Source organism: Eumetopias jubatus, unplaced genomic scaffold, assembly GCF_037043125.1.
Source record: "Eumetopias jubatus isolate StellerSeaLion01/CBP00866 unplaced genomic scaffold, mEumJub1_p1.0 scaffold_13, whole genome shotgun sequence".
Taxonomy (NCBI): Eukaryota; Metazoa; Chordata; class Mammalia; order Carnivora; family Otariidae; genus Eumetopias; species Eumetopias jubatus.
In genome coordinates this window covers 102,250,714-102,266,243 of record NW_028274819.1, presented here as the reverse complement: position 1 = coordinate 102,266,243, position 15,530 = coordinate 102,250,714, and the positions used below count along the sequence as shown (strand labels likewise).

The window sequence follows — 15,530 nt, the reverse complement described above, 5'->3', positions numbered from 1 at the left end:
CCTGCATATTTTCAGACCACAATGCTTTGAAACTAGAACTCAATCACAAGAGGAAAGTTGGAAAGAACTCAAATACATGGAAGCTAAAGAGCATCCTACTAAAGAATGAATGGGTCAACCAGGAAATTAAAGAAGAATTAAAAAAGTTCATGGAAAACAATGAAAATGAAAACACAACTGTCCAAAATCTTTGGGATACAGCAAAGGCAGTCCTGAGAGGAAAGTATATAGCAATACAAGCCTTTCTCAAGAAACAAGAAAGGTCTCAAATACACAACCTAACCCTACACCTAAAGGAGCTAGAGAAAGAACAGCAAATAAAGCCTAAACCCAGCAGGAGAAGAGAAACAATAAAGATCAGAGCAGAAATCAATGAACTAGAAACCAAAAGAACAGTAGAACAGATCAACAAAACTAGGAGCTGGTTCTTTGAAAGAATTAACAAGATTGATAAACCCCTGGCCAGACTTATCAAAAAGAAAAGCGAAATGACCCAAATCAACAAAATCATGAATGACAGAGGAGAGATCACAACCAACACCAAAGAAATACAAACAATTATAAGAGCATATTATGAGCAACTGCATGCCAGCAAATTAGATAACCTGGAAGAAATGGGTGCATTCCTAGAGATGTATCAACTACCAAAACGGAACCAGGAAGAAATAGAAAACCTGAACAGACCTATAACCACTAAGGAAATTGAAGCAGTCATCAAAAATCTCCCAAGAAACAAAAGCCCAGGGCCAGATGGCTTCCCAGGGGAATTCTATCAGACATTTAAAGAAGAATTAATACCTATTCTCCTGAAACTGTTCCAAAAAATAGAAATGGAAGGAAAACTTCCAAACTCATTTTACGAGGCCACCATTACCTTGATCCCAAAACCAGACAAAGACCCCATCAAAAAGAATTACAGACCAATATCCTTGATGAACATGGATGCAAAAATTCTCACCAAAATATTAGCCAATAGGATCCAACAGTACATTAAACGGATTATTCACCACGACCAAGTGGGATTTATCCCTGGGCTGCAAGGCTGGTTCAACATCCGCAAATCAATCAACGTGATGCAATACATTAACAAAAGAAAGAACAAGAATCATATGATCCTCTCAATAGATGCAGAAAAAGCATTTGACAAAGTACAGCATCCTTTCTTGATCAAAACTCTTCAGAGTATAGGGATAGAGGGTACATACCTCAATAGCATAAAAGCCATCTATGAAAAACCTACAGCGAATATCATTCTCAATGGGGAAAAGCTGAGAGTTTTTCCCCTAAGGTCAGGAACGCGGCAGGGATGTCCACTCTCACCACTGCTATTCAACGTAGTATTAGAAGTCCTAGCCACAGCAATCAGACAACAAAAAGAAATCAAAGGCATCCAAATCGGCAAAGAGGAAGTCAAACTCTCACTGTGTGCAGATGATATGATACTGTATGTGGAAAACCCAAAAGACTCCACCCCAAAACTGCTAGAACTCATACAAGAATTCAGTAAAGTAGCAGGAGATAGAATCAATGCACAGAAATCCGTGGCATTCCTATACACCAACAACAAGACAGAAGAGAGACGAATCAAGGAGTTGATCCCATTTACAATTGCACCCAAAACCATAAGATACCTAGGAATAAATTTAACCAAAGAGGCAAAGGATCTGTACTCAGAAAACTATAAAATACTCATGAAAGAAATTGAAGAAGACACAAAGAAATGGAAAAACGTGCCATGCTCATGGATTGGAAGAACAAACTCTGAAGATGTCAATGCTACCTAGAGTAATCTACACATTCAATGCAATCCCCATCAAAATACCACCCACTTTTTTCAAAGAAATGGAACAAATCGTCCTAAAATTTGTTTGGAACCAGAAAAGACCCCGAATAGCCAGAGGAATGTTGAAAAAGAAAAGCAAAGCTGGCGGCATCACAATTCCGGACTTCCAGTTCTATTACAAAGCTGTCATCATCAAGACAGTATGGTACTGGCACAAAAACAGACACATAGATCAATGGAACAGAATCGAGAGCCCAGAAATGGACCCTCAACTCTATGGTCAACTCATCTTCGACAAAGCAGGAAAGAATGTCCAATGGCAAAAAGACAGTCTCTTCAACAAATGGTGTTGGGAAAATTGGACAGCCACATGCAGAAGAATGAAACTGGACCATTTCCTTACACCCCACACAAAAATAGACTCCAAATCGTTGAAAGACCTAAACGTGAGACAGGAGTCCATCAAAATCCTAAAGGAGAACACAGGCAGCAGCCTCTTCGACCTCAGCCACAGCAGCTTCTTCCTAGAAACATCGCCAAAGGCAAGGGAAGCCAGGGCAAAAATGAACTATTGGGATTTCATCAAGATAAAAAGCTTTTGCACAGCAAAAGAAACAGTCCACAAAACCAAAAGACAACCAAGAGAATGGGAGAAAATATTTGCAAATGACATATCAGATAAAGGGCTGGTATCCAAAATCTATAAAGAACTTATCCAACTCAACACCCAAAGAACAAATAATCCAATCAAGAAATGGGCAGAAGACATGAACAGACATTTTTCCAAAGAAGACATCCAAATGGCCAACAGACACATGAAAAAGTGCTCAACATTGCTCGGCCTCAGCGAAATCCAAATCAAAACCTCGATGAGATACCACGTCAGACCAGTCAGAATGGCTAAAATTAAGAAGTCAGGAAACGACAGATGTTGGCAGGGAAGTGGAGAAAGGGGAACCCTCCTACACTGTTGGTGGGAATGCAAGCTGGTGCAACCCCTCTGGAAAACAGTATGGAGGTTCCTCAAACAGTTGAAAATAGAGCTACCATACGATCCAGCAATTGCACTACTGGGTATTTACCACAAAGATACAAATGTAGGGATCCGAAGGGGTACATGCACCCCAATGTTTATAGCAGCAATGTCCACAATAGCCAGACTGTGGAAAGAGCCAAGATGTCCATCGACAGATGAATGTATAAAGAAGATGTGGTATCTATACACAATGGAATATTATGCAGCCATCAAAAGGAATGAGATCTTGCCATTTGCAACGTCGCAGATGGAACTGGAGGGTGTTATGCTGAGTGAAATAAGTCAATCAGAGAAAGACATGTATCATATGACCTCACTGATATGAGGAATTCTTAATCTCAGGAAACAAATTAAGTGTTGCTGGAGTGGTGGGGGGTGGGAGGGATGGGGTGGCTGGGTGATAGACATTGGGAAGGGTATGTGCTATGGTGAGCGCTGTGAATTGTGCAAGACTGTTGAATCACAGATCTGTACCTCTGAAACAAATAATGCAACATATGTTAAGAAAAAAGAAAAAGAAGAAGATAGCAGGAGGGGAAGAATGAAGGGGAGTAAGTCAGAGGGGGAGACGAACCATGAGAGATGATGGACTCTGAAAAACAAAGTGAGGGTTCTAGAGGGGAGGAGGGTTGTGGGATGGGTTAGCCTGGTGATGGGTATTAAAGAGGGCACATTCTGCATGGAGCACTGGGTGTTATGCACAAACAATGAATCATGGAACACTACATCAAAAACTAATGATGTAATGTATGGTGATTCACATAACAATAAAAAATAAAAAAAAAAGAGTCCACCTGCAGAAGCAGCACATCCAGACTCCTTAGCTCAGAATGTAATTTGGCTTCACCCAGAGTCTTCCACCTCACAGAGTCGGCTTCAGTGGCTGTCTAGCCATGACCTTCACATCCATGCCGGCCTCTCTGCCAATGTGCTGATTCTCCTGTTGGGGCTTTCCTCTCCTTCACTCCTCCCCTTCCTTTCCTTCCTTCCTCCCTCCCTTCTTTCCCTCCCTCCCTCCTTCCTTCCTTCCATCCTTCCCACCCTTTCATGATTTTTCTCCAGTTTCTCTCCCCATCTCTTCTTCCCCCTTCATTCTTCTTCTCATCTTCTGTTACTCTCCTTTCTGCTTTTCCAGATCTTCACCTTTCTTTAGGCACCGTACAGCTCTCCCCTCACCCATGAAAGCATGTCTCACAGCCAGAGCTTATACAGCAAAATTTTCCTTTTCCCACTGTGCCTGGAGTTAGTTGCAGTTTGGTAGCTTATTATTGAATATATCTTATTCTTTTTTTTTCTTCTTTTTTTCTGAATGAAATATTTATCTGTTTATTGTTTCAAGTTTTTAGTTATATTTCAGTTGGTTAACATATAGTGTAATATTAGTTTCAGGAGTAGAATTTAGTGATTCATCATTTACATACAACACCCAGTGCTCATCACAAGTGCCCTCCTTAATATCCATCACCTGTTTCCTCCCCTCCAGCAATCCCATTGAGTTCTCATAACAATACTGTGAATTTTCTCACTATTATTATGCCAATTTTACAGATGAGAAAATTGAGACTTGGGATATTAATAGCTCATCCACAGCTACTCAACTGGCTAATAATTAGCAGAAGAGTGTGAATCTAAGTCTGTCTGAATCTTAACTATGCAAGACCACAGACTTCAGTGAGATGTGTGTTTTTGAGGATACCGGACTGCTAGGGTGAGGGGGATCAGTAAGGAGATTTAAGAGAAAGGAATGTTGCAGATTTCTTTACAGTCACGTACAATGTAGCATGGAGAGTACCCAGTTGTGTAGTGTCTGGGGCTAAGTTCTGGAAGAGGCAGGCAGGACAAGTCACAGTCCTCTCTCAGTCATTCATTTTGTCATCCAACCAACACATCCTATGCCATTCACTGGAAACACAAAATTGAATAACACCTGGTCTATACATTCAGTAAGCTGACAGTCTAATGGGGGAGACCAACTTGTAAATGAATGATTACACTGCCATTACATGTACGGGTGGATGGAAACAGTGCAAGGCCAGAGAAGGGGCATCCAGATCAGAATGAACTTAAAGTGATGGAGGGAGCAAAGGCCTTTGAATAAGAACACCTGGATCTATGTTCTGATGTGTGGTCTTGAGTCAGGTCAAAGTCTTGGAGCTCTACTTTCTTTTTTCGCTGAATTATCAATTCCACTGATACTTCCAGCCCTAAATGGACTGGGGAGAGAATTGAATGAGTTGATGTAAATGAAAGCACTATTATTCATCATCATAATGACAGAGATGGAAAATATGAGAATGGAAAGTATGAACAGGAATCAATGCAATGTATATATTTCCATGATACAGAATTACTAACAGTGTAATAATAGATGAGGACGCTCCAAGGAAATGGGTTGTCCTGGAACTCTGAAATCACCAGCCACCATTTCAGGGGCCAAATTCCTCCCTATGGGATTGTGGAGAAGAAATATTTTCAAAAATTGGCAGGTATAATTCTTCCTAGGGTTAAACACATAGCCAATACTTTCCATTAGATCTCAAAGAAATTAGTGAGCCAAATTATAAGTATCTACTGACCATGGCCATGTGCCTGGCACTGTGGTGATTTCTAAGTAGAACTTCAAAGAGCTAATGTGTTAGTTGGGTGGAATTTAAGAAACAAAACAAATGAGCAAAGGGTGGGGGAAGAGAGAGAGAGAGGCAAACCATAACACAGACTCTTAACTATAGAGAACAAACTGATTTCCCTCACCCTAGCCGTCCAGTATCCTCAAAAACACACATCTCACTGAAGTCTGTGGTCTTGCAAAGTTAAGATTCAGATAGACTTAGGTTTACACTCTTCTGCTAATTATTAGCCAATTGAGTAGCTGTGGATGAGCTATTAATATCCCAAGTCTCAATTTTCTCATCTGTAAAATGGGCATAATAATAGTGAAAACTCACAGTGTTGTTATGAGAACTCAATGGGATAATTTATCTGAAGCCCTCAGCCCAGGTCCTAGAACATAAGCCAGGGAAGGGTGATTGATGTACTTCAGGATCCACTTGGGCTAAAGCATGGGGCTCACTGACTAGCACACTTTCAGATTCAAACCTACCAAAGATCTTCTTGTGGCCAAGCTAAAACAGAGGATTTAGACAATGATTCAAGTAATTTAGGCTCTAAACTCTACTTTCATCTGAATAACTCTGAGAGGTAAAGGGAAAATATGACCCTGACAGGTCCCTCTTAGCATCTCTAAGAACCTTACAGAGAGTTGGAACAAAAGGTTGTTTGCCATTTATACCTGTAAAGTTGGATCTTCCTGCCAGGGTCCTGCCCATCTATCTCCTGCTGCTACTGTGTTTCTAGGTGTGTATGGGGACAGGGGATGCTTCTTCTTCTTCTTCTTCTTCTTCTTCTTTTTTTTTTTTTAAAGATTTTATTTATTTATTTGACAGAGAGAGAGCGAGCGAGAGCAGGAACACAAGCAGAGGGAGTGGGAGAGGGAGAAACAGGCTTCCCGCCGAGCAGGGAGCCCGATGTGGGGCTCGATCCTAGGACCCTGGGATCATGACCTGAGCCGAAGGCAGACGCTTAACCACTGAGCCACCCAGGTGCCCCGGGGGATGCTTCTTTAATGGCCTGAGTTGCTACCAGGTATCCAGAAGCAGTAAAATAAAGCATTACTCTTAGGTACTGGGGAAATACATTTAGCGTATATGTAAATCCATCTCCTGGGACAGTCATATAAATAGAGTTAACATCACATTAATGCTGTTTATCACCAAGTGCAGGGCTTTAGATTTAGAGGAGAGGTGGCTGCATCTTCATACGAATCAACTTTATGAGATCTCCGGCGGGGGATGGGGGGGAGGATGGGGGTTGCTTGGCGGGGGGGCGGGGAACAAGGGAACAATGTTCTAGTGAGGTCATTTTCTATGTGAGCAGACTGAGGTCCAACAAGATCCAACTGCACACGTCTAGTTTGAGCAGGCTCTCATTTGGAGGGGACCTACAGAGGGCTGTCTTGCACTCATGCCCAATTGGAAAGAGAGTGATCTTGGGCACCAGAAAGACCTAGGTTTAAACTCTAGCTCCGCTGGTGTGTGAACTTCAGTGAATTGTTCATTTCCCTGGACTTTGGTTTTCTCTTCTGTCTAATAAGGACTGTGATACCTCTCAGGATAATTCAATTACTCATCTGTTTTCTTTATGCCTATTGAGGACCTATTATGCGCCAGACTCTGATATTATAAGAATGAAGAGCTATTATAGATGTATCTGGTCAAATCCTGGCCATATAGTGGATGCTCAGTAAAAGTTATGTGCCCCCCTCTCAAGCCTCCTGGCTCCAAAGGACCCTTCTCCAGGGAAGAATTCCTCCACCCCCATTTGGGAGTGAGTCAGACCTGGAGTATTTGCAGACTGACTTCCTTCCCTATCTCCCCGCACCACCCTCCACCAACGCCTGCCCCCTCAGCCCCCAGAATTTCTCCCTCAGGGCTCTTGGGACTAGAATACCCCACTAACTCTGACAGATGATCTTTGAGGGGAGAAATCTCTGACACTCCAGGCCCTAAGTGACAGCACAAGGATATTCACAATGATCCTGCTCACACTAGATAAAGCCAACTTGTCAAAAGGGGACAGGTCGTTTTAGCACCAGTTCATGGGAAGCCTGACAAGTTGAACGGCTCTACCTATCCTAGGGCCAGGTTTCTGGCTTCCCTCAAAGGCGAGAAAGACGCCAGGGTCGCAGGGAGACAGAATGCCTGGGAAACAGGTCAAATTGTAGGCAGGATCACTTAAGAGTGAGAATTACTTGGGTGGTAGAACCAAACATCCTTGTGAGTGCTCAATCCCACGTCACCCTTTGCTCTGCCTGCCTTCTGGGCCAAAGCCCATGACCCTCTACCCTCTCTTCTGCCCCCCCTCCTGCAACAGCATCTGCATCTGACTCTTGTTAGTGTCCTGCTTCTCTTTCCATCGTGGCCTCAGCCACGGCGACGGATGCAGGGAAATATAACAACATAATCCTCTTCACACCACTCAGTCCCCAAAGGTCCTTACTCAGAATTCTCCATTTATCTGGTCATTAGATCTAATTAAATCCCTCCAACTTAGAGCACTGATGAGTGGCACCACTTTCTCTCACCAATTAAAAGAGAGGAGATTAAAGAATGCCCTCGACACTGTCCTTGTGAGGGTGGTGGCAGGGGAAGAGGCAGGGAAGGAACGCAGAAGACCGTCCTTTATCTCAGAACGCAGCGTTGATGTAATGTGGGTTCCTGCCAAAAAAATGTACCCCTTGCGTGGCTGATCCAGCTGAGGCCATCAGTGTGCATTAAGTAGTCTCATAGAAACGTCTACCTCTTTCCAAAGATGGTTTGAACAGCTTAAACAAAGGATATCTATGATCAGAAAATGAGCTAGAAATCAAAAGAGGAAACCCAGATTGAGGAAGGGAGTTGGGATGCCTATTAATCCACAGGATTAACTAACAATTAACTCCAAATCTGATTGGAGCTTCCCGGTGGCTAAGGCAAAAAAAGAAACAAGGTATATCACCATAGCTCTCATCATCTAAAATGAGGACGTGCACCTTCCTACTATCCTCACTTCTTAGGGGCTTAAGACATGTTCTCGTCCTAAATTCTGAAAGGAACTTCACCTGTGAAGTTTCATTTAACACACCTGGGTGATAGCCAATGTTTTCAACAATATCCTTTAAATAGTATTGTCTTGTATTTGACAGGTAAGGTTCTGAGTGTCTAGAGATTTGGAATGATGTTTTCTTCCTTGAAGAGTTGATTTTCCCACATGGGGCTCAAATAGTGACATCAGCCTTATTAGAACAGTGCTCAGGCCATCTTAGCTTGTGGGGTCCAGCAGGGTGGGAAAGGCTACTGACTCCTACCGTGTCTGGCTCACCAGCAAGAGCCTTCTGAAAAAGTACCCCTACTCTTTGCCTCTATGAAAACAGACCTGCCTTCTCTGCCCTACTCCCACCGACATGTTTGCTCATGAAGACAGTCACCAGGTAGAAAGAGGGGTTTGCCACTCACAGGAGCAGAGGTGGGTCTCCAGGCTCACCCCCTGTAGACCACCTCAGCATAATCTTCTGTCTCTGCTCACCATGGAATTATGGAATCAGAGCTCGTCTTTCTCCCTCTTCTCCTGACTTTCCAGGGGGCTATTTGGGGAGGATATGCACGGGGAGCTCTTTTAAGCCCTCTTAAGTATTCAAAGCAGAATCAATTCTGGTGTGGTTGAAAGGATTGGAAGGCTATGGGGACACTGAGGCAGAGGGATGAGTAAGGTGATCTCAGGCTCACTAACCCTGACATTCGCCCCTTGCCAAGAAGTCATAGAGGAGCTCGGCTTCTACTCAAGTGCCATCCCATGAAGAAGCACATTTTTGCCAAAGAGATTCCTCAGTGCACGACTTACTCTGTTTTCATTCCAGATTCCTTCAAAAGAGACTCCAAAAGAAAGCTCTGGGTTCAGGGTCAGTTCACGTCCGGCATACCCTTCCTCTGGGTCTCTGCGTCCCCTGACCCACTCAAACAGACATGTCTTTAAGATATCTCCAGGTAAGATCCCGCTAACTCCCCACCCCCATCCCTGCCATTTGCCCTTGACTCTCATTCAAGGATCCTTCTGAAGAACTTTCCCCCCTTTTTGTCTCTTCTTGTATCCCTATCTCCAATGCTGGGCCACACCCTGGCTCCTGACTTGGCTCCTCATCCCGGGATTTGGGGTTTCTCCCCGCACTTTGGTCTAGCTCCCTGTTGCTCTTCCTATGATCACGAGATGATGCTCCTACAGCTTGCCACTTCCTTCTGGAGGCCAATCAGAACCTGAAGCCTAGCAGTTTCTCTCCTTACTGACCAAACCCCACTGTGCCCAAGCCCCGTTACGCCAGAGCCGGTTTCTGATTCTATGTCTAGGGCTCTTTTCTTGCCTCGGCAGCTGCCACCTATTCACAATCACTGAGAACAGGGAGGAAGCAAAAGGAGATGAAAACATAGGGAAGAGGAACATTTATAAAACCTGCCCTTGACTACTGTTCCTTCAAGTGTGCTCTCCACTTGCTGCCAAAGCTCCCTGAAACTTCTTGTGTCCGGATCCTTCAACACAGTTGTTTCTTCTCATTGCGACTTCAGTGGAGAATTTGAAGAAGCCTTTGAGGAGAGCTATGAGCAGGGAAGATGCTACTCAGGGTTTTATGGAACGAAAGAGCATGGGTTTGGTTATCTGAGAGGAAGCATCCACTATAGGCCGGCAGTCACTCCTTGTGTGTCTTTTGGACTCTCTATGTCTTCATCAGTCACACCTATTTTGTGTGTGAGCGTTTAATGGGATCACACCTGTGGAGTGTGCGGCATGAGGGGGTGCACACACGGTGCTCCCTGGAGGCCTGCTCCTGTCCCTGGTCCTCTCTCATCCCTGCCTTCTCCCGGTTGGCATCCCAGAGCTCAACTGTGTGGAAAGAAGCCTGCCTGGCCGGTTGCAGTAGGAGCATCATTTCCAAAGGGGGCGCTCTAAGATCAGGAAAAAAGGCCTTTGGGGACCTTGAATGGGTGTCTGTGCGGAGTGCACGCTGGTACCTATGGCTGGACATTTAAAAAAATGACTTTTATGAAATCTTTGCCTTGATATGCTATCAATTCTTCCAGATGCCTTTTCAATATCTGTCTACAAAACTGTATGAAATTATAGTAAGTCCTACAGCTGGGGGGATGACGATACGGCAGCTGGAGACAGACATCTCGGGCTCTGATGAAATGAGGTAGAGGCATTCTCCAGGTAGTAGGTCCGTTCTGGGCGGGGGAGGGCCTGCCAAGCCGCACACCTCCTCAATGCAGGACCCTGGAGCCCCCTCACCGGGAAGCCGCCTGCAGCTGCCACCCCCTCCCTCCAGGTCCCGCCTTCGCTCCAGGTCGGCACCTCCCAGGCGAGAAGCAGATCCAGGCTTGAAGCTCCCAGGCGGTGCAGCCTGAGAGGCTGGCCAGGGTTTGGCTCCCTCTGCGAGACCCAGGGCCTTCAAGATGGGACGAGGAGAAAAGGGGGGTCTGAACAGCTTTCTCTGAGCCCTCCTGGACCACAGAAGGGGGGAATGGTGCTAGAGGAGGCTACGGGGACGCCACCTTCTGTATGAAGAAGAAACCTGAAGTCATCGACTGCCCGCAGGGCTGTGCGCCCTTGGGCCGGGCACCTGCACCTGCACCTGCACCTGACTCCAGCTCGCCCTCCTTTGATCCTGGGAGGTGCGCGGGGCACCATGGAAGACCACGGAGAGACTTGACGAGGCTGGGAACCTCCGGGGTAGGGTGTCAGGGCTCCTGAGAAAACGGGAGGAGAAAGGTGGCTAGTGTCTGGCTCCGGTTGTCACCCATACGGGAATGAGAGAGCGGACACACGCAGCTGAGAGGAAATGAGACCTGCCTTCCCGTGGATCCTTCTCTCCCTGTCTGGGGGGGCCTCGCAGTGCCTCCAGCCGGTTGCCCCCGTCGGGCAGAGGCCTCGGGAGGACAGGCCGGCCGCAGGGTCCCCGCGGGAATCGGGGAGGCGCGCGCGGGGGCTCCGTTGTCACTGCTGGCCACGTACGCGGCCCGGGGAGCCCCAGAGAAGGAAGGTCCTAAGCATGCGTGTAACAACCTGCGTGTTACTGTTTAACAGCGCTTGTCATCTTGTCCGTTTTGTCCACCTGCCAAGCCTGCTTCCACCGAGCACTCCGGAGTGGGAGGCGACCGAGGCTCCCATCTGCGGCTGATAACAGACGGCCTTGCGTGAAGCGTAGGAAGTTAAGAGGCTTTTCTTTGCTGTTGTGGAGAGACCTCTGGCTGGAGGCAGTGCTCTCCGAGGGCAGCGGAGATACTGTCAATTATAAACCTGTCCTTCAAGCCTCGGGGCGGGCTGCGATGGGCTCTGTCTGCCAATGGAGAAGCCTAGGTGCTGGGAGCCAGGTGGGGCTCGGCTGCAGATCTGCCTTCTTCCCTATAGGAGAGCTCCACCCTAGTGTCAAGATGACATCACCCCACAGGACAACTGTGCCCTACCGGAAGTGCTCCTATTTAAGGGGCGTGGTCTATTCTCCCTCCGCCATATTTGTAGGTCAATATCCACTTGAATTCCCTGGACCCCCAGAGATCCCCATACTTGCTTGTATCCCAGCATCTTAGTCCCAGTGTTTTTTCATGGTGCCCGTGGGCTAAAAGAACAGGGGTTCCATCTTCAAGGTATTTAGCGTCAAACAGCTTTAAAAGTGTTATGTCTTAACACTTTCATAGCTATTTGAAAAAGTATAAACTTAAAGGAAAAACACTTGTATTTCATACTTAAATAATGCTAATTACCTACTAACGGGATGTGGCACCTGTTGGGCACTGCACAACTTCTCAAACCTCGGGCACTGCCATCTTCGCTTTCTGTTCCACGTCAGATTTTTGTGTACAACTTGCCTCTTATCACAGCAACCACAGAAAACCCACTTTCATGAAGAAATGGCCCCATTGAAAGGAAATCGTGAGATCTAATGTTAAAACTGTAAACTTCCTTGAGTTGGGAATTTGCTTGGTGTCTGGCAGGTATTGAGTTATCTCTATGTTTTTGTCCAAAAACGAAACTATCCCGCAGGGCTGTGGGAGTTTACCATGTGACCCAGAATGCCCTGGTGCATGGTTTCGTAAGTGTGGCCCACGCGCCGCATACGTGGAGTGTATCTCCTCACGTTGAAGGGAGTGGGGTGGGCCAGAAGTTGGGATGGGGGCAAAGAATGGGGAGAGAGAAATTGCTGGGACTAACCATATCTTAACTTTGTCAGGACACATCCTCAGATTATGCTCTATCTATAACGAGGCATTTCTAGGAAAAATCAGGAGGCTGGACTTTCCTGGGAATGTTAAAGACATATTGTGCTGGATAGAAGTGAGTACCTCCATGGGCTGAGGGCTGGGTGCATAGGGTTATGCCTGGTACCATCTGGTCACTTCTCCAACGTTTCCTAGGCCAATTTTCCCCCTCCTTCCTTCCTCCTTCCCCCTCTCCTTCCCTCCCTTCCTGCGTTCCCCAAATGAATATCGTGCTCCTCCTATGCGAGCATAGCACAGTGATGAAGAGCAGGACTCAGGAGCCAGACTACCTATCATCTAGTTACTACCCGTGTGACTTTAGGTAATATCTAACTAACCTCTGGGCTTCAGATTCTACTTCTATAAAATGGACTTAATAAAATAATGTACTTTATTAGTTTGTTATGAAATTGAATACCTGATGGAGAAGAGAACAATGTCTACCCAGCAAACAGCTGTGACAAGGCTGGCTTGGTGTGTAGCTCTACCCAGCCTATAGTGCAGGGGAAAGATAAATCTCAAGTCACTGTTTGCCCAAACAATTAATTGATTACAATTTTGATGTGTATTACAAAGAAGTGTAGTAGTCTATGTAAGTATGCAACATGGGGATTTAATCTAGATGTGGGGGGTGGGTCCCTCAAAATTCTTCCCAGAGTAAATAACGTTTAAGTCAGGACTCAAAAGATGTATAGGAATGTATCAGGCCAACATCCAGTAGGTGGAGGGGGTGGGGAAGAATGTTCTAACAGAAGGAACACCATGTCTAAGACACTGAGGCTCTGGCTAGGGTGAAGAACAAGGGCAAAATCACACAGGGCCTTGGGGGTCCGTGTTAAGGAACCTTCATTGAGGAGCACGGGAAGCCAACAAAGGGTTTTGAGCAGAGAGATGGCAAGATGTTATGTCTTACAGAAGATCACTCTGGTTGCTGGCTGGAGGATGGCCTCCAGTGGGCAAAAGAGAAAACACTGTAATCCCTTGTAAATCATTTGGGCGACACGGGAGGGGGTCCTGCCTATGGTAGCCATAGAGAAGAGGACAGATAGAGAGGTAATTAGGAGGTAGACTGGATTAGATGCGTCATTTGTGAAAAGAGAGGAGAACCCAGGCAAAGGCCCAGGAGTCTTCCCGGAGCAGTTGGTTGGAAGGAAGGTGGGGCGTGATGACAGGGACAGGGAGCCCTGGAGCAGGGGGGATGCCCACAGCGGCTCTAGGTAGCAGATGAAGGAGCGAGATGACCCAGCTCTACCAAAACCACTCTGCACATCCTTTTTGGATAATCGAAAGAAAACAGGATTTCTGCGTTTCTCTTCTGAATTCTCCACATAACTAGTTCGGGTCCTCACTCATTTTGCACACAGGCCAGGGCGTGGGAGATGAAGGGGGAGAACCTGCAGAGTGGGAGAGAACCCGCTGGGGCTTCAGAGTTCTTAACTGATCCTAGGGCGTCTGTGGAGTAATTAAAAACAAAGTTATTCGTTATGCGGTCCATGAACAGGCCTGTCCAGATTCGCTGTCAGTTCCTTTCTCCCTCTCTGCGGAGCCATCTTTCTTTCTTGTATTTAAGAAAAAAATGTTTTTGATATTAATTAAGTTACATGGCAATTTCCTCCCCCTAATTAAAGTGGAACCTTTTCACAGGACACTTTGAAGTGCAGCTCTGTGGCTAGAAGAAACTTTTCATCCTCCGCCAAAGCTCTGTAGTGTCTCTTCATATTGTTCACTTCAGTCAGAATAAAACTCTTTCTGATAATGAAGGGAAGAGCGTTTAACTTTTTCCAGCTCTCACACCATCCAGCCGGCCTGGATGTAGGGGAGCCGGCTGGAGCCTGGGCTTCAGGCAGCACGAGGGGCTGGTGGCGGCAACCAGGGTGTGTCTGGGGAGGGTTGGAGCGGGTGGCAGGGCCGGGAGGTGAGGGAGCGAGACGGAGATTGGACCGGGAGGGGGCCGGGAGCCCCTTCGCTCAGGACGATGGGGACAGCGACTCCTGGCACATCACTCAGCCATCAGTCATTGCTTTGCAAGGAGCTCTGATATCCTCAATGAAAGGCGTAGTGGTTGGATTATGAGTGCTTCCGTTCTGATAGCTGGGGGCGCAATTCCTGTGCTCTGTTTGGACCCAGACTCCCAGAGATAGAACCAGGACCACCGGCCGCAGAAGGAAAGCAGAGAGGAGAGCGAGAAAGTAGAGCCTGGGTAGCAGCAGACAGACAGAATCAGGAATCAGTTGCTCGCGATGGGCAGCTCGTTGGGCCAGGAGGACATTTTGGACTTTTCAAACCCTGCTGCCTCCTCTGGTTTACTCTCCCTCCCACGCCCTCCAAGTCTTCTTTTTTCAAGCTCCTCTGAAGGCCCTGGAGGTGAGGAAAGGAAAAGAAGGAGGCTTGTCCCAACCCCCTCCCCCCCCCCCACCCCAGAAACCAATTTCTCATGAAAACACCCAGGGGAGGAAGCCGAGGCCATTGTTTCTTACCTGCGAATCTTACTGCTAGTGTTTTCCCTGTAGGTATCGACAGCCAGTAAAACACATATCACAGATGGAACCAGAAACAGCCCCTGTGCGTCCACCTCCTTCCCGCCAAGATGCTACCAGCCCAGAGTGTCAGACGCTTTAATTGGGTTATTGCTGTTTCTCCAGCTGTCTCAAGGTGTCTCCCAAAGCCACAGACAGAGGCAAAGGCAAGAGGACCCGGAGGGAGCTAGAGAAGGATCACTGGCCCTCCCCAGCCGCCGCCCGTCCTCTGCCTCAGCTTCCCGCCCAGCCGGCCACCCGTGTGGTCGCAGAGTCCGCCCTGCCTGTGCAATTCAGGCGCCCCTACGGGAGGGGACGGAGAGGGGCAGGAACGGTAGGGGGTTGCAGTGGAGCTG

At 46.8% G+C, this 15,530-nt stretch overlaps 1 protein-coding gene across 1 annotated transcript in view; it reads right to left on the bottom strand.

Moving 5' to 3' along the window:
* The window catches only part of LOC114211454 (purine nucleoside phosphorylase-like), a 75,895-nt gene that overhangs the window by 52,951 nt on the left and 7,414 nt on the right, over nucleotides 1–15,530 (bottom strand). The window contains exons 3-5 of the mRNA XM_088017518.1: nucleotides 11,253–11,445; nucleotides 11,029–11,149; nucleotides 10,537–10,848 (exon numbers count right to left, since the gene is read on the bottom strand). Coding sequence (XP_087873644.1) covers nucleotides 10,537–10,848; nucleotides 11,029–11,149; nucleotides 11,253–11,445 — 626 coding nt within the window. The remainder of the gene's footprint in view (nucleotides 1–10,536; nucleotides 10,849–11,028; nucleotides 11,150–11,252; nucleotides 11,446–15,530) is intronic.